At 44.3% G+C, this 21,817-nt stretch overlaps 1 protein-coding gene across 7 annotated transcripts in view; it reads left to right on the top strand.

Annotated features, from left to right (window-relative positions):
• The window catches only part of CAMTA1 (calmodulin binding transcription activator 1), a 376,339-nt gene that overhangs the window by 335,933 nt on the left and 18,589 nt on the right, over nt 1-21,817 (top strand). For 6 of the 7 annotated variants that reach the window (XM_066982026.1, XM_066982030.1, XM_066982029.1 and 3 more), the window contains 11 exons: nt 10,583-10,722; nt 10,968-11,164; nt 11,517-11,595; nt 12,447-12,762; nt 13,166-13,689; nt 16,070-16,257; nt 16,689-16,935; nt 17,429-17,500; nt 18,427-18,447; nt 21,215-21,408; nt 21,601-21,675. In XM_066982026.1, coding sequence (XP_066838127.1) covers nt 10,583-10,722; nt 10,968-11,164; nt 11,517-11,595; nt 12,447-12,762; nt 13,166-13,689; nt 16,070-16,257; nt 16,689-16,935; nt 17,429-17,500; nt 18,427-18,447; nt 21,215-21,408; nt 21,601-21,675 — 2,053 coding nt within the window. The remainder of the gene's footprint in view (nt 1-10,582; nt 10,723-10,967; nt 11,165-11,516; nt 11,596-12,446; nt 12,763-13,165; nt 13,690-16,069; nt 16,258-16,688; nt 16,936-17,428; nt 17,501-18,426; nt 18,448-21,214; nt 21,409-21,600; nt 21,676-21,817) is intronic. The other variant, XM_066982031.1, reaches the window with a different exon arrangement.

The raw sequence follows: 21,817 nt of genomic DNA on the forward strand, positions 1-21,817 counted from the left end.
GGCCCCGGCGTGGGTTGAGGGCGGCGCCGCCGACCGAGCGGCCCCGCTCCCCGGCGAGGCTCCGCCGTCTCTCGGAGCCCGGCCGTGCGAGGCGGACCGCTCGGCGCCCCGAGCCCGGCGGGGTGCCGCCGCCGGGCGCCCGGCAGCGGTTAGAGCCGCCGGCGGAGCCTCCGGTCGCCGCCGAGGGGCTTCGAGCGCGGGCGGCGGGCGCCGTCGGCACGAAGCGGCTGCGGCCGCGACCGAGCGGAGCCGGGGCCCGCCCCCGGGCAGCCGGCGTCGGGCCCCCCGCGGCCGCTCCCGCACCGAGCGCGGGCGGCGCCGCTCCCGTCAGCCCGCCGCGGCCTCTGGCGTGGGCTCGCCGCCGGGTTGGCGCGGCGCACGGCCCCGGCTCGCGGCCGACCGCCAGTCGCGGAGCTCGGGGGCTTTCGCCCGCGCGCGGACGAGATACGAGAGCCCTCGGCCGCCAGGCGCCGCGTGCCTCCGTCTGCACGCGCGGTCCAGATGCCGGGCCGTGCCGCCCGGCCGTCCCGGAGCCGGCTGCCGACCGCCGCTCGTCTGCCCTGCGAGTCTGCCGGCCGGGCCGACGCTGCTGCGCTCCGCGCGGTGCCAGCCGCGTGCGGCACCATGCCCCGTGCCGCGGGGCAGGCACGCCCCGTCTCCCGGCGCCGTCTTCTGCTGTTCCTGCCGCACGCCGGTGAGCGCTAGTCCGTGCGCCGCTGCCACAGAGGTGCGGAGAGGGCACAGCTGAGACTCCCGCCCGCGCTGCGGTGAGGCAGGCGCTCCCGCTGGCTGCGAGCATGCGAAAGACCCCGAGCACGGCTGTGGGAGAGCCTGCTCCGTCCACCCCTGCTGCAGGGGCCTGCGCCAGGTGCTGGCTGGAGCCTCCGCTGCCTTTGTAGACTCTCAGGTCAGTCCTCTGATACTCGGTGTTGCCGGTTTATTTGCCTAGAAGCAAGCAGAGGTACAGAGGGGTCTGGTACCCTCCACCCGCTTCAGGTGGATATGCAGATATGACGAAGCATTGTTTTCAGTAAGTGTTATGGGATGATATATAGTACAGTATCTGTTTGGGCTTAAGTCTGCGTGCTTATATGTTGTCTGTCACTGCTGTACTTAGGATGTGAGTGCATGCCCTTTGAAGCTTGCTGATCCTTCCTCTCCCTCACCCCCCCCCCCCCCCCCCCCCCCCCGCCCACTCCCCCCGCGTCCACAGCAGGAGTTGTGGTTGTGTTTGCACTGACTTCCACTCCTGTGGTGGTCCCTGGCCCTTTCAGGGTGATGTTACAGTATAGGCTGAAAATTGTGATAGGGCTTTAACTGTAGCATCACACGTGCAGAAGAACATTGTAACACCTCTAGCTCACAGTTTCATATTTGAGTGGGTACGGTGAAGTAAATAGCCCAAACCTTCTCCGGGAATTTAAGGATACTGAAAACACACGCCTGCGCTGTACCAGGTTATTGCAAGACTTGTTTTGCAGGGCGCTTCATCAAAAAGAGGAGGACTAGGAGGGGGAATTAAGTCCAGGTAGGCCACTCCCAGTTCAGAGATGGAATAAGCGTGACTGACTTTTTGAAAGCTTCCGTTGAAGGAGATCTTAGTCTCTTTTTGCTGATCTATTCTAATGTTTCACAGTTTGCATCTTGCAGTAGTTCACGTTTATCTAACTTTGCAGCAAATAGAGGCCATTTCATATCATTCTGGTCATCGTTCTGCTGATTTCTGGGTGAATATTTTGTTTTTTGAATTTGCAATTTATATGAGAGAGCAAACTCATGTCCAAGTTTTTACCATATTTCCAGTACTGTAGCAGCACAGACAGTGCCCCATGAGGTCCTCTTCTCCTGCTAATAGCTCCTTTAGCATGTTTCTCTTGGAGGAGACAGTCTCCACGAGCAGTGCACAATGTCCTAAGCTGTTGCTCTTTGCATGCATCAAAAAGCACATCTTTCATAGTGCTGGCACCTGTAGGAAAGCACAGCAAGTTTCTGACCAGAGATATACAAAGTGACCTTAGGCAGCCAACTGTTTTTATACAGATTACTGAATAGCATGAAAAGTGACATCTCAAGTCTACCTGGCATCTCTAAAACCTTCCCTGGTTTGCTTTTCCTGGACAGTGTGAAAAATCTCACCATCCCTTAGCTCAGGGGAGAAGTCTGGAAGAAAAAAAAGTAGTACTTTATAAAGGTTAAATATAGAGATGGCCACTTGAGGAAAAAGTCAGCCCATCCCACCTCCTTTCTCCTCTTCTGTAGTAATGGCATGGTAAAGAAAAGTGGGGGGAAGTACCATCTTTTGAGGTAGCATTGGCTGCTGGAGATGGTGGAGAGGAACAAAATGGTCCCGGATGGTGTGGGATGAACAGCTGAAGTCCTGCAGCACCGGAAAAATTATGGAAAAAGTGTTACTGATAAGAAATCTTAACACTGCTAAGTGGGTTAACGGCTTAAAATCAATGGCAACGCCTGTATGTGCAGGTCTTGATTATTGCTTTATTCCTGCTCATGGCCGGTACTGTTTATTACTTATGCGAAAGCATAGACCTTTTTCATCTGTCACTTAGGCTCAGTGGAATGACAGTGTTTTCCTCGTCTCATGCCTCAGTATTCGTGGCATTTCTCATTGCCTGGAAGCAACCTACCTAACCAGCAGAGATATGCGTATGTCTTAGAATATTAAGTAAAAATTTTAAGGGCTTTTATTGGTGGTAGAGACCACGTCCTGTAATCTTGTATTGTTAAACAGACCTCTTCGTAAGACGTATCAAGGGTGGCACGGAAGTTTAATTTCAGAAAAATCTGTTTCTGCAGTGGTGACTCCTCAGTAATAAACCAAATCAAATTGATGTGGCGGTATGTTCAGCGTTTTTGCTGTATAGAAGAGTTGAGCAAGTTGTATATGCAAATGACAAATGATTTGTAAAATAGAAGATCACTGGCACTCAGAGTAATAAAGTGCCCTTAGGCTGCTTCAGTCACCACCCACAGCTTGCACTGGCTGAAAGAATATGGTGCATCTGCCTCACTCTGGAAAGTAGAAAAATGTCGTGCTGCAAGCTTTCTTACAGCGCTCAGCTATTGCACTCGTTAAATTCAGTCTGTGTGTGTTCATACCAAAGATGTTGTAACACAGAAACTGCTGTTAAAGAAAACTGCATGTGCTGGGAAGCCAGTGCTCTTGGAGTGGATTCTTACCTCCTGAGCATTTAAACGTGGCACTTGAGAACATGCATATGCAGATCTAACAAAACACCATTAATTTAGTGGTTAGAAGACTGTGGGGAAATGACTGTAACTTGGGCAGAGAGTGCTCTAGTAGAATAAGCAGGAAAGATCATGCACCTTCTTCATTTGGTCCTTAGACTCAAATATTGTTACTCAAATATCATCAAACATTTAGTTTGTGTAGAGTGGCAAAAAAAAAAAGCCTCCAAGTGTATGTGTGAGACATACTCACTGCTATGATTTGCTGGCTGTTTGTTTTGTCAGTGAAAAGCAGAATTTCCTGTGTAATAGTTCTGGCTTTGCTGCCATGTTGTGAGTGGTACAGATGAAATTTCTTGCTCGTTGATTCTAGAGCAGCAAAAGCAAGAAAGTGATCGTTTTGGTTCTTCCCTTGTCCAGTAAAGCAGTATGCAGAGATTAGAAAAGCAACTCTGGTAATCTTTTAGAGCCAAAGGCAATGGTTTGAGCTGGTGTCCACCAAACAAGACACTGTTGTTTCTTGCCACCTTGTGTAGCTCAAAAAGAGAGAACCCGGGTGTGAAATCCTACAGTGTCTTCGGATAATAGTGTCTTTGAAACAAGTCATTGGGTTAGAAGATGGGGAGGACCATGCTTTATGCTATCATGGGCTGGGTGAAGTGTTTCATTTATAAGTATTTTCTGCATCACAGGTGTTTACCCCAAATTTGCTTTGTGTTTTTTCTATACCATTTAGAGTGAGGACTCTGTGTCTTGAGTGTCTTGACACCTACTGATGGGACAACACAGCTGAATGACAAGGGCAATAGAGAGTGTTTTGGTAGATCTGCAGGGAAGTTGTCCCACTTGATACATGATCAAGCCCATTCTCAGTAGCAACCCTGTTACCTATTTGCATGGGGAAAAAAAAAACAAAACACTTGGAAAATGTTCGAAACTGCTGCCCTTTAACGTAGAGTACCTGTAGTCAGGGGCTGTCACAATCTGAGCAGGCACTGGAAGTTTTACAAAGTAGGTACTTTTGCAGTCTCAGGTAAAAACTTGTGTGGCCTGAATGGCTAACATCTATTTAGATTTTTACTGAGGAAGTTCTGTTCTATTGGAGGATGCTAAGGGGGAAAACAGAGGCATGACTCCCGGGCACCTCCCTCAGGGAGTTAAACCGGATTAACTCCTCTGCTCATTGCACTTTCTGTTTACTGCATCTGCTGTAGTGGCTCAGAGCTGTTTTTACAGGTCTGCTTTAAGTTCATCAGTGAAATGATCTGGACTTAAGAAACGCCAGCTTAAACCAATCCTGCCAAAAGAGACTGTAACATGAAACTATATCCAGGTTCTCTGGTCTTAACTGTGGAAGTATACACTCTGTAGCTCTGTAAAATGCTGACTGATGTGAGTAATCAGTCATCCTTAAAAGACTTTACCAGCTTAATTTTGCATCTATAGAAATACTGTGTGTGTAACTTGCTATCAGTAGTAGACTCCCTATGAGTACAAATTAAGAAGCTTGTTCTGGTTACAGATGATGTCTGTTTTAGGGAAATGAGAAGGAGGTTTATTTTTTTTTCTAGATTCAGACCAATTGAGAAGGAGATTTATTTTTTTCTAGATTCAGACCAATTTCACAGTACACATCAAAATCTGGCCAAGTAGCTCCTTCCATCCCTCCCAGCTGGACAAGCCAGGCTCCCGTCAGGCTGCTGGTACTGTGGAGCAGCCCAGCCCTGACATGACACTGAAGCAACTAGTTTTCTCAGGAGTGCCAGACCCTGCCACGAAATATCACTGTGGAGACTTTGCTGTATTTCCCAAGCTTGTTTTTGAGTTCATGGATTAGCTTCTCATTATACTATGAAGGACTGAGGACGCCAGAAGTGAAAATGGCTTTGTGGCTTGATAGAACAGATACACTAAATTAATCTATGATTCAGGAGTAGCGCTAGGAGCTTGCAGAGTTTCACAGGAGTTGTGGAGTGAGAGGGCTGAAACAAAAATGATTCAGTGCATACTGCATCAACTTTTGGGATCCTTCATATCCCAAAAACTTCAGAGCTCTCATCAGATCCAAGCAACTGCTGTTGGAAAAGCTCTGTGAGGCTTGTCTGTGCTACCTTGCTTGGGCTCAGTCTGCTCACAAAATAGGCCCTTAATGGCTAAAGTCACCACCTCCTCCAGTTATGTTAAGGAATAATGGTGAGAAGTAATTTTGATGTTAACATTTTATGGCTAAATTTGAAGAATAATAATTTCCAGAAAATATATAAAGTTCAAAATGTTTTCTGTAAGTTGCGAGGTGTCTCAGCTACATAAATGCAATCATTTTCATCAGCTTTGTTGGAGGCAGCCTTGAAGAAGGGCTTTAGAAACCTACAAAGTCTGTGAAGTTTAGTTTTCAAATTACACTACATTGGCAAAAGGTTTTTCAGTACTTTATATACTGCCCCAGGTTTTAAAGAAGAGTGTTCGAAGAGGTTAGAGTACGTGTGACAAGGGAGACCTTGAGCAACACAGGTGTTACTGGCAGGAAAGCCCGGAGACAGTATTATGAATTTTTTGGATTTTTTTTGAGCATCATCTGTTGGAGGGCAGAGCATTGGTAAAGAATATGTCAATTGTTATTCCTTAAATGTTATAACATCTCTTCAGTTTATATGTAATGTGACAAACTCAGTTTTTACTTACAAAAGATTCTGAAATGTGATCATCAAAAGCAGAGTCCTTGGATAAACCCTTAAATATGTGGACATGTCTGTGTTCACTCTCATCTTTGATGCATTTGGAAAAAGTTAGGGTGCTTCCAGTGCAAGAAATCTGCTGGGCTGGAGCAGTTTAGATTTCCTGAGTATTACAGCATGAGAGAAGCTTATTTTGACAACTTGATTTGTAGGCTATTGAGCATTTGTCTTCAGTGCACTGTGAGGTAGATACTTGTCATGAGATCTTCTGTTTAATATAAAAGAAAAGAACGTAGAAAGTGTGGTCATATAACTTCATTGCATTCTAAATAGGTGGTTCTACACAGCCCCCTGAAGTGGGCAAAACAGTAAAGACTTTGACTAGCAAAATAAGAAATAATAAGGGATAAATGGTCTTGGATGTCAGAGCAGTATCTGTAATGTTCAGCCCTGTAGCTCGTATAACCCATCTCTTAATTATTGCAAGGTAAAGCAATTATTGATAAACGTAAAGCAAATTACTGCCTTTTTTTTTTTTTACCTCTTCATTTGTACTTCATTTTTATCCTGTTTTTGTTGCTTGAGTTTTGCTGATAATGCTTTTTTGGCAATTACATTTTTTATAGGAAAATCACTGTCAGAGAGTCAGCAGGACTGGGTCAGGTTTTGTCATGTTTTCCTGACCAGTGCCTGTTTCAAGACCAAGCACTGCAGTTTGCTTAAACAATGTGTTGTGGCATCTTTTTTTTGTTGACCTACAGGATCGTGTTTCAGACCTCAGTTATGTTCAGAACAGAGTTTCCGGGAAGAAAAAAAATAAAAATAAAAACCTTCTCAAAATGTGACAGGTTTTCTTTCTGTTCAATTTCTTTGTTTTACCTAGCTGTAGCAGTCATCTTCCTGTATAGGCTGTTAACATGCATACAGATATATCAGTTTTAAAGGTATTGCATAAGACTCAAGGGTTACGTAAAGCTGATGTTGTTTGAGCCATTTGAACCCAGGACTATATAAACAGAAGATGGTATTTTCGTGCCAGTTTCTGTAACATAAATTGTACTTGCATATTCAACGTTCTACTGATGTCCTCACAGGTCAAGCTGACCGAGTCCTGTTACTGAGGCTACAGAAGCGATAATGTTTTGTTTCAAGCTGACAAACCTGGGACTTACAGAATAGTGATTCCTAAGAGGTCATGCAAAGACTTACCCTTTAATTAGGCCCCAGCAAAATCTGAGTTGTCAAGGTACAAGATCATCTTTATTCATTGTAACTTAATTTTGAAATGTAGGACTAGTGCAGCTTTTTTGAAGAAGAAGAAAAAAAAAGTCTGGAAGTTCATCCACCAGTAAACAGTTTGTTCTTAAAAGGATCCTGAGAGATGCTGCAAGAATGCACCAAGAAAGAAGCGTGTGGGAGCTGATATTTGTATGTAGTTTACTTTTGGGAGCCATAATTGGAAGCAAGCAGGTTCCGTAGTCTGTTCCCAATGAGGAGGGGAATGTGCTGTTTACGATGCTGAATGACTCGAGAGTCTTCTACAGAAACAGTGAGGTGTGTTGTTCTCTCTGTGGTCCGGATGAGGCATCTGTTAGATTCTTAGCAGTGTGCAAACTGTTCTGACTGTGGTCCACGTGCCTGGAGTCTGAGGTATGTCCAGACCTCCATGTGGAAGAAGAGCAGCCTTTCATCTCGTTGCTGAGTCCAGAGGAAACTTGAGGTGGAGGTGCCCTTCCCTTTGGCTGTTATCCTGTGCTTAGGTGTCTTGGTTAGGTTAAGAATGTACCAACTCTTGCAGCGTAGCTCGTTGCTGTCTTCCCTTTTACTGTTCTCTCCTGCTCCGACTCTTTTTTTTTTTTTTTTAATCCCCGCAAGACTAGAGCAGCATGTGCACTTCATGTGACAGTCATTTTTGAAGGCAAGGGTTTAGTGTATGGAAATTTTGTAGGAAAAGAATTCTGAAATTGCCATCAGTTTCGGGTTTGATCTAGTTGCTTAGGTAGCACATTAAATAACCTGGAAAACGGTCAGCTTAGAGACAGATTAGAGACACTTTCTGTGCATTACCATCCTACTTCAGTGTTTGCTTCCTGGAGCTTTCTAATCCTACAGTGCTGCTGCTGGGTAGATAGTAACCATTTCTGCCATACTTGGAAAGGGCTTTCTTCAGTCTGTGTCGGAGCTCCAGAATGTTTAATTCCACTTGCTATTTTATTAACAGCAGCATATTTCTGATCTGCCTTTAGACAAAGCAGTTATAACCATCTGTTAAAAACACAGCTGTCTTGGTAAGATACTGAAGGTTACAGGTTTAAGACTTGAATTAATTTCTTATATTTCTCCTTCAGATTCCTCTTAAGTCAAATAGATACCCTTTGCCACCTAAAATCAGGTAGTCCTGTCCTAAATACCTCCTGGGAGCATTGTCCAGGTGTCCAAATAGGAGTACATGAGGATGTTCTGTTTCAAATTCTGTCTCCTGAGAAAAGTTTCGTTCTTTTCTTTCTTTGTTTCAGTGTTCCTGTCTGAGGACAGTGGTAGTGACAGACATCCCTTCAGTAAATTCAGTCCTCTGACAAAAAGTGCCAGGAAGTGTTCGCTGCTATCAGTTGCTGTGTCAGGAAAAATTGAGGCTTCGGTCATTAGAGACCACAGGGCTACATCCTTAGAGAAGAGCCTGGAAAATGGACACTAGCATGGGGTCCCCCAGTTCTGTTCCACAATGTTTGGAGCTAAAAAAAAAAAAAAAAAAAAGGAATCTGCACGGTTTACTTTTGTATCTCGCTGGAATAATTTTTTGATGTTGTTTCTGACTGTACAGAATAAGAATTATCTTTTGACAGCTGAATGGGTAGGAGCAAAGCCCTGGTGTCTTGCAGCCCCAGGCTTCTTGTTCTGTAACAGCAGTTCAACATAAATTTCTTCTAATATCTTTTTAAAAAGAACTTTTGTCTGTATGAGGTTGGAAGCCCAGATGTGATAGCTGGGGTTTGTAGCTCCTCTTAACTTTAATAAAATGCAAGTGCTGGCAACTCAGATAGTTGCGTACAATTGAATGTATGTTTTGTACATTCAATACCGCTCTATTAACCTCAGTGGCAGACACGGCTGCTTTCCCTGGTGCTTGAGTTACACCGGCTCTGTTTGACACAGGCCTGTGTCTATAGACTATAGACTAGTCTATATGTCTATAGACTGCCATCCCCTGAGAGGGGATGGCGCAGCAATGCCAGGTCACTGTCAGTCTCTGCAGCATACGTGTTCTGCATGGCAATGGGGAAGGAGGAGACAGGGATGTGGACTGCACTGCAGCACACTGCAGCACTGCCAGAACAAAGGCTTGTGAGAAAACACGACTTGCTGCTGTGTGCCAACCGCAGTTCAGAGGCAAGGCTTTAAGACTGTATCTGCATTACGAATATTTCCTTACAGAACTGCCAGCCATTTTCCCAGAGGCTTTGCAATTAACAGAATGAGTAAATTATTAATAAGGCACTAATAATAAATAATAATGTTTTCAGCTGGGCAAGAGAAGACCATAGTGAGCTTACCTCTAAAATGAGGTTAGAAGTGGGGTGCCAGCCATACTCCTGTGTTCCTGGCTCTTGAGCAACCAGGGTGGGATCACAGAATCACAGAGTGGTTGAGGTTGGACAGGACCTCTGGAGGTCATCTGGTCCAAGCCCCCTGCTCAAGCAGAGCCACAAAGATGCTGAATTACAATTTGTTGGAGCTGGCCAGAGGAGAGCTGAGTTCGTGTCTGCTGCCAAGCCACAACATCCTTTTAGGGAATGAGGGATGAGTTTAAGCCAGTTTCTGAGATGTGCCTTAATGGTTTGCAGTGTGATCTCTGGTGCAGTACAGCAAAGAGATTCAGATTTCTGTTATTCTCTAGTAAGAGTTGTGCCTTGCAGGATGTAGTATGCTGGATGTTTTATTTGTTTGTTTGTTTGTTTGTTTTGACTATGAAGTTCAACAAGGCCAAGTGCCGGGTCCTGCATCTGGGGCGCAACAATCCCAAACAGCGCTACAGGCTGGGAGATGAGTGGTTGGAAAGCTGCCTGGCAGAGAAGGACCTGGGAATACTGGTTGATAGGCAGCTGAATATGAGCCAGCAGTGTGCTCAGGTGGCCAAGAAAGGGAGTCAGTCAGGCAAGGAATGAGTACCTTCTTAATGGCTCCTTGTTCTAAGCACAGAAGGAAGCAAAGCAGTCTTTTTCCTCTAGGCACCATTACTGAATGATTTCAGGAGGCAAGCCAAGATGAATTCAGTACTCCAGTGAAAGCAGGGTGATTGTCTGTAAAACTGAGAGTATTTCAATACAAGTCTACTGAAACACTGTCCGAACGATTGTATTTGCTCAGGGTTTACGTGTGTTTTCAAAGAAGTTGCATTACCCCAATCTTTTATTGTATGGATGCAGCTAGAATCACAAGGAAAGGGACCTGTCTTCTCCCCATTTTTTGTATTTTTCCTTCTATTACTTTTAAGGAGGTTCTCTAGAATTGCAGTAAAAGGGCAGCCACAGGAAATTAAAGAGGTAGGATGCTGCAGGGCAAGTGTCCCTGTGCATTGTCAAGCGAAGCAAATCTCCTTCATGATGTTCAGAACTGTTGCTTGTGACTCTCTGCATTAGGCTGCCAAAAAGTAAGCTTTCTTTCCATGGAAATACCCTCATTTCTGCCTTTCTTCAACCTAGATAATCAGTTCAGGATGTCAATACTGGAGCGCCTCGAGCAGATGGAGAGGAGAATGGCTGAAATGACAGGCTCCCAGCAGCACAAACAAGGAGTAGGAGGCGGGAGCAATGGGAGCGGGAATGGAGGAACACAGGTGCAGGTACAGACGCTGCTGTGTAGTCACAGCAGCTTTATTCTTTCCTACCAGCATTTGTATTTGATGGGGGTTGGAAAGGATTATAGCTTTTCTTAAGCAACAGGTCTTCTTTATGGGCATCTTTAACAGTAGGTGACTTTAACTTGCATTTGCCACTGTCTCAGTACTTCTGAAAGTGAAAGGTTGCCTGCTTAGGGCAGGTTGCAACTCCCATCAGTGGTTAAAGTGGGTTGTGTGTGGTGTTTCAGTGCGTTTCTGGGACTGGGACCTTGGGCAGCTGCTTTGAGAGCCGCGTGGTGGTGGTGTGCGAGAAGATGATGAGTCGCGCTTGCTGGGCAAAGTCCAAACACTTGATCCATTCAAAGACTTTCCGTGGAATGACACTGCTCCACCTAGCTGCCGCCCAGGGCTATGCTACACTGATCCAGACCCTCATCAAATGGCGGTAAGACCTAGCCTGTTGGACTCTTGGGTGTCAATACAGACATGGAAGAAGCATATGTAAGCTCTGCTTGCTACAGGTTTCTAGTTGCCCTTTACAAACTGCACCTTTTGTCCCTTAAAAACAACCAAGTCCCTGAACTTGTTCTTGTCCCCTGTATCTTGAGAGAGATGAGATCCAGTCACTGGATGTATCATGCTCTTAAAGTCTCTGTTGGGGGCACCGTCTGTAGTATATGTGTGTCACGGACATGTGTGTGGCCATTTTTGTGGTATGGTGCACTGAGTGAAGCTACAGATTTAGGAAATGGTTCTAACTTGTCTACAGAGCATCATTTGTTTTGTTTCCTCTCTAGCACCAAACATGCAGACAGCATTGATCTGGAGCTGGAAGTTGACCCTTTGAATGTGGATCATTTCTCCTGTACTCCTCTGGTAAGCAGCAGAAACTGAAACTTCAGAGGGCCCTCAGACTCTCCCAGGAGTACTTCCTGATGTGTTATTTTCCTGATGCATTTTACACTCTGAGAAGTAGATGTTTCCTTGCTGTGTAAATGTTAAGACATGGTACTGTTAGCTTTCTAGCATTTTGTTGAGAGAGACCAAACAGAAAAATCTTTGTAATTGAGTAATGTGAGGACAGACAGGTGGTTCTGGTCTGTGTTTTATCAAATATCTAGTCTCTGCTGTCGTTCTGGGGAAAGGCCTTTACATGCCTTCTTTCAAGTTTTCCTCTTTGACTGTAGAGCTTGTAAAGACATCACAATAGTATGGTCATTGGAATCTAGACTGAGAGCTCAAGCAAAAAGCCAAAGCAGGTGGAACCAGAAGTGCCAGGTTACAACAGCAGAGTGTTTGATTTTATTGTTCCCAGCTTTTACTCCTGACTGAATGTTTCTGATCTCAGAGGTTCCTTTCTGTTTGAAGCTGGTCGGTCTCTGCAGTGGTTCCAGTGGGTATGACAGCTAAAAAACAATACATGAATTACTAAATGAGAAACTGTCAGCTTCATTTGGCAGATAGAGGTTTCTCCCTCAAAGGAGTGAGCATCTAGTCCTCTGTAATGGCCTTTTGTTCATATAGGACATTTATAAAAGCCCGTTGGTGGTGTTCAAACGTGGCATGGTTTTGCCAGTCAATTTTCTGTGAGCTGAGGATACAACTCCACTGCATTAACAAAAAGAGAAAGAGAAGGCAGGTCTACCAATATTCAATGGGTCACTTGTTTTTTTTACAAAACATGTACAATGGGTCACTTGTTTGTGGTTTTTTTTTTTTTTTTCCAGATGTGGGCATGTGCCCTGGGCCACACGGATGCAGCTGTTGTGCTGTATAAGTGGGACCGCCGAGCCATCTCTATTCCTGATTCCCTTGGGAGACTGCCACTGGCAATTGCCCGGTCTCGGGGCCATGTAAAGTTGGCAGAGTGCTTGGAGCAGCTACAGCGTGATGAGCAACCTCAGCTTGGGCAAAACCCCAGAATTCAGTGCCCCTCAAGCACAGACTCCAGCACAGAGAGCTGGGTGTCCCAGTGGCACAGTGAACTTATTGCCTCTCAAGAGCCTCAGAAGGGAGTCACTGTGATTTCTAGTACAAACACAGGTAAGACAACCCTGATGGCATGCACTGCTTTGATGAGATGTGACACGTAAAATCATGGAGCAAAGACCTCACCTGGGTGGCAAATGCTACCTGTAGCCCTGCTGGCCATGCTTAACTGCTTTTTTTTGTGGGCTCTCTGTAATGTGCTCTATACTCTTGCATAAGTATTGGGAAAAGAACCAGGAATGTCTGCTTTAGAAAGATGTGCGTATCTGAAGAACAACTGAGGTAATATCCTCCCTGGGTGACAGTTACTTCTTTGCATGTACTTGACACCCATACATTTGTGTGTCCTAGAGCATGGCATGAATTTCCACCTGCTGCTCTGCAGCAGAAGCTGTTGTAGTTCCTACAGCAACCACATTGCATACTTCGTTTTGACCATTGATCTGTTTGTTTCCAGAGCTGAGACGACCAAGATCAGAACCTTCCAGTTACTACAGTAGTGAGACTCAGAAAGATTACCCTGCACCCAAAAAGCATAAGCTGAGCCCTGAATATTTTCAAGCCCGGCAAGAGAAGCTGCTTTCCACTGCACTGAGTCTGGAACAGCCAAGTGTCAGAAAGCAGAACTCCAGCTCCAAGCAATCCGCCACTGAGACAATCAGCCCCAGTGAAGGGATAAGGGACTATGGCCGGGAGCTCTCCCAGCACATCCCAGAAGTTGCTGGGTACCGGGGCTCTGGCAGCCAAGCAGGCATCAAATGGAACCCAAAAGACATTTATATTGGTGTGTCTGCGGTGCAGGTGACAGGGAGCCAGAAGGGGACTGCTCTGGGGAAGGACACTGTAGCCCATCGGCTACGCCAGCGAGAGCAGATGAACGTGCTAATGATGGCTGACAGGGAAATGGCGGATGCAGAACTCTTGTCTTATAGGGACAATGTAGGGGATGAGGACTGTTTACCCCACATGGATGACTTGCAGGTAAACGTAATGATAGCACCAAGATCGTCTAGCCTGAGACATCTCCCTGTCAGTCTCTTCTGCTCAGCCACATGTCTTGGCTGTGGAGAAGAGCATAACTGTGAGAAATTTTTGTGGAAGCTTTTAGCTCTGTCAAGGCTAAGGGAAGGCCTGTAGGGGTGACATCTTGGTGGGGGTCTGTTATAGACTGCCTAATCAGGATGAAGAGATGGATGAGGCATTCTATGAGCAGCTCTCAGAAGTTGCATGATCACCAGCACTCATTCTCATGGGAGACTTCAACTTCCCTGATGTATGCTGGAAATATAACACTGCAGAGAGGAAGCAGTCCAGGAGGTTTGTAGAGTGTGTGGAAGACAGCTTCCTGACGCAGCTGGTACGAGAGCCTACCAGGGGAGCTGCCCCACCAGACCTGCTCTTCACTAACAGAGAAGGACTGGTGGGAGTTGTGAAGGTTGGGGACTATCTTGGGTAGAGAGACCGTGAAATTGTAGAGTTCTCTATTCTTCGCAATGTCAGAAGGGTAACTAGCAAAACTGCTGTCTTGAACTTCCGGAGTGCAGACTTTGACCTGTTCAGGACACTTGTTGCAGGGGTCCTTTGGGAGTCACTCCTGAAAGGCAAAGGGTTCCAGGAAGCCTGGATGCTCCTCGAGATGGAAATTTTAAAGGCACAGGAGCAGGCTGTTCCTGAGTCCCATGAGGCAAGCCAGAGCGGGAGAAGACCAGCGTGGATGAACCGGGAACTTTTGTTGAGACTCTGGGAGAAAAAGAGTATGTCCTGTGGAAGAAGGGACAGGCTACTTGGGGAGACTACAAAGAAGTTGCTAAGATATGCAGGGAGGAAGTTAGAAAGGCAAAAGCCCAGCCTGAACTCAGATTGGCCACTGCAGTAAAAGAGAACAAGAAATCCTTTTACAAATATATTAACGGTAAGAGAAGAACCAAGGAGAATTTCCGTCCTTTACTTAATGCAGCAGGGAACTCGCTGCAGGTTGGACTCGATGATCTTGAGGTCTCTTCCAACCTAGAAATCTGTGATACTGTGATAGAAATCTGTGAATGTGATCACTGAGGATAACGAAAAGGCTGAGGTTCTCAACACCTTCTTTGCATCAGTCTTTAATAGATGGATCAGTTATCCTCAGGGTACTTTATGCCCTGACCTGGAAGCCCCCTGTGATTCAGATAGATAATCACCCCCTGTGATTCAGGAAAAGAAAGTTAGAGACCTGCTCCTCCATCTGGAATGTCACAAGTCCATGGGACCAGACAGGCTCCACCCTAGGGTGCTGAGGGAGCTGGCGGAGGTGATTGCCAAGCCGCTTTCCACCATCTATCAGCGTTTCTGGTTATCTGGAGAGGTCCCAGAGGATTGGAGGCTTGCTGATGTGACTCCCGTCTGTAAGAAGGGCTGTAAGGAGGATCCGGGGAACTACAGGCCTGTCAGCCTGACCTCTGAAAATTAGCCTCTTTGTTTCACCTGCAGATTACCATCACAGGGTTCAACTGTGCTCAGGGCTAGCTTGAAGGAAGCAAGGTGCTGGTGAGCAGCTGAAATGGCAGGTGACTTCTCATCTGAAGAAGCTGCTGAACTTTAAAGGGCAAGAAAATAAGAGTGGAGAAGGGGAGAAGAGAGGTGGTAGGTTTGGGGAAGGAAAAATTCCACCAGTTAGGGAATGGGGGGTTTGGATCAGAAGTAAGACAGACAGGTGACAAGTAATCACTGGGGGAAGGATACTCTGGTCTTCTGAGCGAAAAGAGTAATGGCAGCACAGCCTTGGCATATCCAAATATTCTTGTCTTGCTAGTGTAAGAAAGATGTTGCAGATTCTTACAAAACAATCTATTTTCTGTTCTCTGTATTGAAAGTTCCTGTGAACCTTGGTTGGGTCAGGGGGGATACATAATTCAAAAGAATTCCTGACAAAGCTACAATTCCAAGGGTTTTAACTTCTGTCATTGGTATTCCTTAAAATGCCTTTATTGTCCTGTCATGATGTATATGCACGTTTTGGGGAAAGAGTGGAAAGATCGCTTTTCCTTTGGAAACAGGACAGTAGTGATAGCTGTCAGTAGCATACAGCAAAGGTCCATTGACATGCACCTTTCACCAAATCTCTTAGGCTCCCCACACACTCTGTGAAAAAGAGGTTTAGAGAATGTGAAACGCTGCTTTGTAAGAAGAGACAAAAGCAAATGAGCTTTGGTTGTTGATTTCTCTCCAATGCTGAGAAAAGCAGTAGACTCCAGCTACTGCAAGTTTGGGAAAAATGGGGTGGTGTGTCTTTTCTCTGAGATACGAAGCTGGGTTGTAACATGCAAACACAAGGCTCTTGTTACCAGTCAGTAAAAGTTTGCTCTCCTTTCCCCATACTCAGGTGAATATGATGACACTTGCAGAGCACATTATTGAAGCTACGCCTGACAGGATCAAGCGGGAGAATTTTGTGCCAATGGAGTCGCCGCTGGTAGAGAGAACGGAGAGTGCTGCTATGAGCACCACAATGAGCTGGCTGGCCAGTTACCTTGCTGATGTTGATCATCTGCCGAGTGCTGCACAGATAAGGTCAGTAAGAGTTGGGAAGTTGCTCTGGGATTTTGGGCAGGCTGAATAATGGGTAGCATGCACTGATTCTTTAGCCTGCAGATGCTGTTTCTCAGTGGCACTCAGTGCTGGTGCTCCAAGGCCAGCCACACTCCCATGCACAAAGGTATCATTGCCAACACAGCTACAAATTCATGGAAGAATGGGAGTGCATGCAAGAGGGGAAGTGCAACAAAATTGCAGTACCATAAGGTCTGACATGTGACTTCTCTTCCAATGTCAAGCCTATGCAATACAGTACAGTCAGCCTTAGGAATGTGGAATGTTGGTTGGAGAGAGAGAGAGGGGAGCTTGAGCTTCTCCCTTAAGCTGACAAATGTTCAGTTCCTTTTCTGTGATGCCAGTTCAGCTGCTTTGTGAGCCAATAATTCCTACTGTGATTGGTATTTCAGAAGTCTGTATAGTGAACCCTTGACCCCTTCTTCGAACACCAGCTTGAGCCCTGCAGGCTCGCCAATCAGTGAAATAGCTTTTGAGAAACCCAGCCTTCCCTCGGCAGCAGACTGGTCTGAATTTCTGAGTGCATCCACCAGCGAGAAGGTAGAGAATGAGTTTGCACAGTTAACTTTATCTGATCACGAGCAGAGAGAACTCTATGAAGCTGCCAAACTCGTCCAGACAGTGTTCAGGAAATATAAGGTATGTGGCCAAAACATCCGATGTCTTCCTCATTAGGTGTGAGAGTACAATTTGTTACAAAATGACATGTGGGTAATACCCACACTTGGGATTAAAAAAAAAAAAAGTTTGTCATAACCTTTTCAGTGCTCCTGGCACTCACTTGTTGATGTTTACCCAGCATGTACCATACCAGAGAGAGCATGCTATGCCAAGGTACGCATATGTACGTGCACAGCACTCAAAAAATCATATCCTCAAAATAAACCCTAGAGATTCTGGCAAGTTGCCAGAAATGATCAATGTAAAGATCCACTTTTGAGGATTTCTATCTTATATGAATTGGGTGTAGAGACATCTCTAGGAAATGCCTACACCTGAATCAGACTATGATTAGGAGAAGATTTAGAAGTCAGTGCCCTGCAAGCTGCTGTGAGCCACTTACGTTCTTACAATATCTGTCCTGTTTTTTGTTGAGGTCTGCTAATTATTGTTTCTTTGCTTTTCCACGCAGGGTCGTCCTCTCCGGGAACAGCAAGAGGTGGCTGCTGCTGTCATTCAGCGTTGCTACCGAAAATACAAACAGGTAATCAAGGAAGTGAAATTCTGTGAAACACACAAGTGCCACAAACACGGCCCTCTATAATAGGAATTATCCCACTGTATTTCTCTTGTATGCTTTTCAGCATGCAGCAATGAAATACCCTGCTTAGACAAAATTAAAAACAGAAGAAAATTTGTATCCTGAGTCTTAATTCAGAGAGTGCTTCCTTCAAAGGATTTTGTTTGTGATGCCTGCATTTTTACTGTGAGATAGAGGGCAATAATGTATTCTATATTGGCTAATATGCATGCTATCATCTGGTGAAACTATTCTCTGACTAGTTGCTTGCCAAATTTCATTGTGAAATTGAAGTTGGTTTTGCCTTCAATAAGGGCAAAGATGAAAAACAGTTTTTTATTTTGCACATACTCGACTTTTAAACTATGGGAAGTCCCGTGTTTAAGCTTGATGCAGCTTGCAGCTTGTTCCAGGACTAAGACTGTTCTCCAAACTCTAGCTGGAGACGTGTTTTTAGGCTGAGTTCTCAACCCCAGAAAAAGAAGACTTTTTTTTTTTTTTTTTTGGTGGAGGCTACAGCCCAGCTCCATCTTTTTGCTGTACCTTGCTAGATGCAAGCTGTCTAGTGCCTAACAGGCATGGTATATAAAATGAAAGGCAAGATGCTGTACTCTTTCACAACCTTCAAAAACGTTTATTTGGGAAGCCTTTCTAGTGTTAGGTGACTGCATTGTGATTTACATTCAAACTTGTCACATGGCTGTCATTCTGGAGTGGTGCTTTCTGTAAATAGTGAAACTTAATTCCTTTCAAAATCTGCGTGACAAACTGTTTTGTCTTGGATCCTGGAATCACATCTTTTTGAAAGAAGATTTTTTTTTTGTTTTGTTTTTTTCCGTTCTTTATTTGTAGAACTAACATTAACTATGTATTTTCTGTTTCTCCCTAAGCTTACTTGGATAGCCTTGAAGGTAATACAAATACAAACACTGTTTTGGAAACCATCCCCCTTGAGTCACAAACTTTCACATCCAGTATAAACCAGGGGAACCTGGCATTTAGTAAAATGTTTTAATAGTATCCACTAATAAATTCCTGTGGTAGATAAATCACTGACAAATCAAACCTCTTTTGGGAGTTATGCAGGGGCTGCTGTGCCACAGCATATCAACAGGAAAGTACAATTTAAAAATAAAAAAGTCTCCTGCTTCTACAGGTGCTCATATAAGCAGTGATGGGCTGAGGTGCAGATGATTTCAAGAGGAGAAGCTTTCCTTTGTTGCTACTTATTAGCTTTCACTTTATGATCGTTGCCTTGGCATTCAGGGAGCACAGGGGAACATTTATGCCACCCACACATCTGATGTGCTCTCCATTCTACCTGCCTTCCAAAGTATTTTGAGCATTCCTCTTTAAAACACCTGGGCCATGGATTCCTTAGACCACTGTCTCTTGTACTTTGCTGCTCTTGCTGGGGGCATGGCAGTTAATGCCAGCCTTACATTGTTCATGGCCAATAATTTTCTACTGTAAAAATGGATTTTCCAGCTGTGCAATGTCTTGCTCTTATCAGATACTGCAATCAGCTGAGCTTTTCTCAAAGCTAGCCAGGATGCAGGGCATGGTTTTCCTGGAGATAACGTGTCCTCAGGATGATTTTCCATCCTCAGCTTCCTCCAGCACCCCAGACTTGTATCAGTTAAGTATTCTTCTATCAGGGCACGAGAGCTGAGCTTTCTTTGGACTGCTGAACTAGCTGAGACTTGCCTCTTTGGAGATCAGGTCACTCCTCCATTTATCCTCTTCCCAGTTGGAGGGAAAGGAGGAAGAGAGGGAGTCTGGGGAGTTGTGGGTGGCCCAGAGACTCAGTACTTGAGCAGGTAGTCATCCAAGTGGGTCTTAGAGTTGAATGCAAACATACTGAGGTCTAGTCTATCCAGAGAATTTTCTCTTTCACATGCCTTGTTCCTCTGTTATGTTACTTTATCACTGGGATCAGCACAGGCTTATGAATAGATTAGAATAGTCATAGCTCACATCACTGTTTCATACTTAAACCCTTCTATTCAGGGGTTTGTAACTCAGCCACAGAAGTGCCCTCTGGGCTTAAAATTGGAAGGAAAACCATCACCAGCCTGTGAGCAGACTTATTGAAAACAGCTAATTTAAAAACACAATCTGGTCTATTTAATTATAAATGTATAAAGCAGGAGAAGAAGAAAAAAGGCAAAATATAACTGCACCTAATGACTGCTTCAATTCCAAAAAGTGAAATTTGGTAAATAGTGGTCTGTTATAATATTGAAGGGATTTTTGCTTTTGGGATGGTGTTGGGTTTTTTTGTTTGCTTTTTTTTGTTTTTGTTTTCCCAGTAGACAAGAGAAGTCTATTAAAATATGCTAGGACATTACCTTATAGAGGGCGGTGGCTGCTGTGTCTGTCTCATCTGTCTGATAAAGTGAGCAGAAGTCATAGCTGATAAAATGTCCAGGAATAACAGTGCTAAAATTTTTGAAAGTGATAAAGCTTTCAAAATAACACTCTGTCATAATGTTAGTTAAGAGGTATGATTGCAACTTCTGTAGATTATTCTACATCTCTATTAATCTTATAGAAGATGACTTTTTAAAATATTTATGGTGGTGTATGGTTTCTATTAAGTGGCCATCTACTTGCAAATTTTAAAATAAAAGGGCATAAAATAAAGATTTGCTTTTAAAGTGTTTATTCCTGCTTTATTTGAAATCACAGGGATAGAAATAATACAGCAGTGCTACAGGGAATTTTGAATGTAACTGCTCATACAGATTTGCAAGTTCAATGGATGCTTATTTATAGACTTCTAATGAGAATTAGTTTTGTCAATGATTTGTTTTGTTTAAGTTATATGTTATTCTATTTGAAATGTTTGGATTTAAATGGATATATGAGCAATAAAAATTTTTACAGTATTGTGTTGTGGCATAGAAAAAGCTGTTTTAAGTTGGCTTTTCAAAGTTATTTGTCCTAAGAAAGTGAAATACACATGTGAACACCAAAATAGGTTCTTAAAGTACTTCATTCACAAGATACATTTAAGCGAAGACATTTAAAAAGTGTATTTTGTCTTTTGCTAATTTGTTAGCATTTTGGAATATTTACTCATGCTGCTTTATTCGTATAGTTACTTAGATGGGTGTGTTTTGTTGTTGTTACTATGAGACTTGACAAATAATAGCTGCACAGAAATGAGCATCCTGTACTTTTAATGAGATTTCTGCATGCAAGGGAAACAAACAGTTCATCTAAGTGTACTTAATTGAATTGTCTCTAATGCAGACCCACTCCAGTAAAAATATGAAACAGTGTAAACACAACTCAGGATTGGCTCCAGTTGCTCTAAAGTTGGTTGTGAGTGTAGTACAACTGGATCTGGTCATTAGCATGTACTCATAGAGCCTCTGACGGCTAGGCGTTAAAACCAATCCCATCAAACTATTCCATTGACAGCAAAACAGGTAGTTGCTTTCCTGGTGCAGACCAGGTTCTGCACCTGATTTCATAGTTGTTCTGGTTTGCTGTAGCCCTTTTCTCAAGGAGTTCCCGATCAGTGAGTAGATGCTCATTTGCTTTACATTATGTCTTAGCAGTGCAAGTGGCCTTTCACTGTAGGAACCTGCTTCTTGCTGTTCTTGTTTTTTTTTGTTTGTTTTGTTTTTGGTTTTGGAATGCCTCAGCTTCTCTTTGTTTTTCTTGTAGTATGCACTTTATAAAAAGATGACACAAGCTGCCATTCTTATCCAGAGCAAATTCCGAAGCTATTATGAGCAGAAAAAATTCCAGCAGAGCCGAAGAGCCGCAATGCTGATCCAGCAGTACTACCGCAGCTACAAAGAATGTGGGAAGAGGAAGCAAAACCGTCGGGCAGCCACCATTGTACAACAGAAACTCAGGTGAGTTGTTGGGATTGTTAAGTGCTACCAGGATCTTTATATGACATTGTTTACACTGTTCAGGGCTGTGCTGTAGTTTAAATAGGCCAGTGGGATAACTACAGTGGTTCATAGGATGATTATTCTTGCATTTACTGCTGTCCTCCCCAGTTTTGCCTGTGCTTCAAAGTTGTTTTTTGTGTGTGTGTTTAGAAGCAGTCTGCTTACCAAGAAACAGGATCAAGCTGCTCGCAAGATCATGAGATTTTTACGACGCTGCCGCCACAGGTACAACATTACCTTATGGTATCTGCTCTTCAGTAGAGCAATTTAATAATATTCAAGTGTGTCAGCAGTGAGTGCAATGTAAAGGATAATAGAATCAACTCTCTACAGATCTTTTAATCAAATAACAAAGCACAGCTGCTTC

This window comes from Anser cygnoides, chromosome 23 (genome assembly GCF_040182565.1).
Source record: "Anser cygnoides isolate HZ-2024a breed goose chromosome 23, Taihu_goose_T2T_genome, whole genome shotgun sequence".
Taxonomy (NCBI): Eukaryota; Metazoa; Chordata; class Aves; order Anseriformes; family Anatidae; genus Anser; species Anser cygnoides.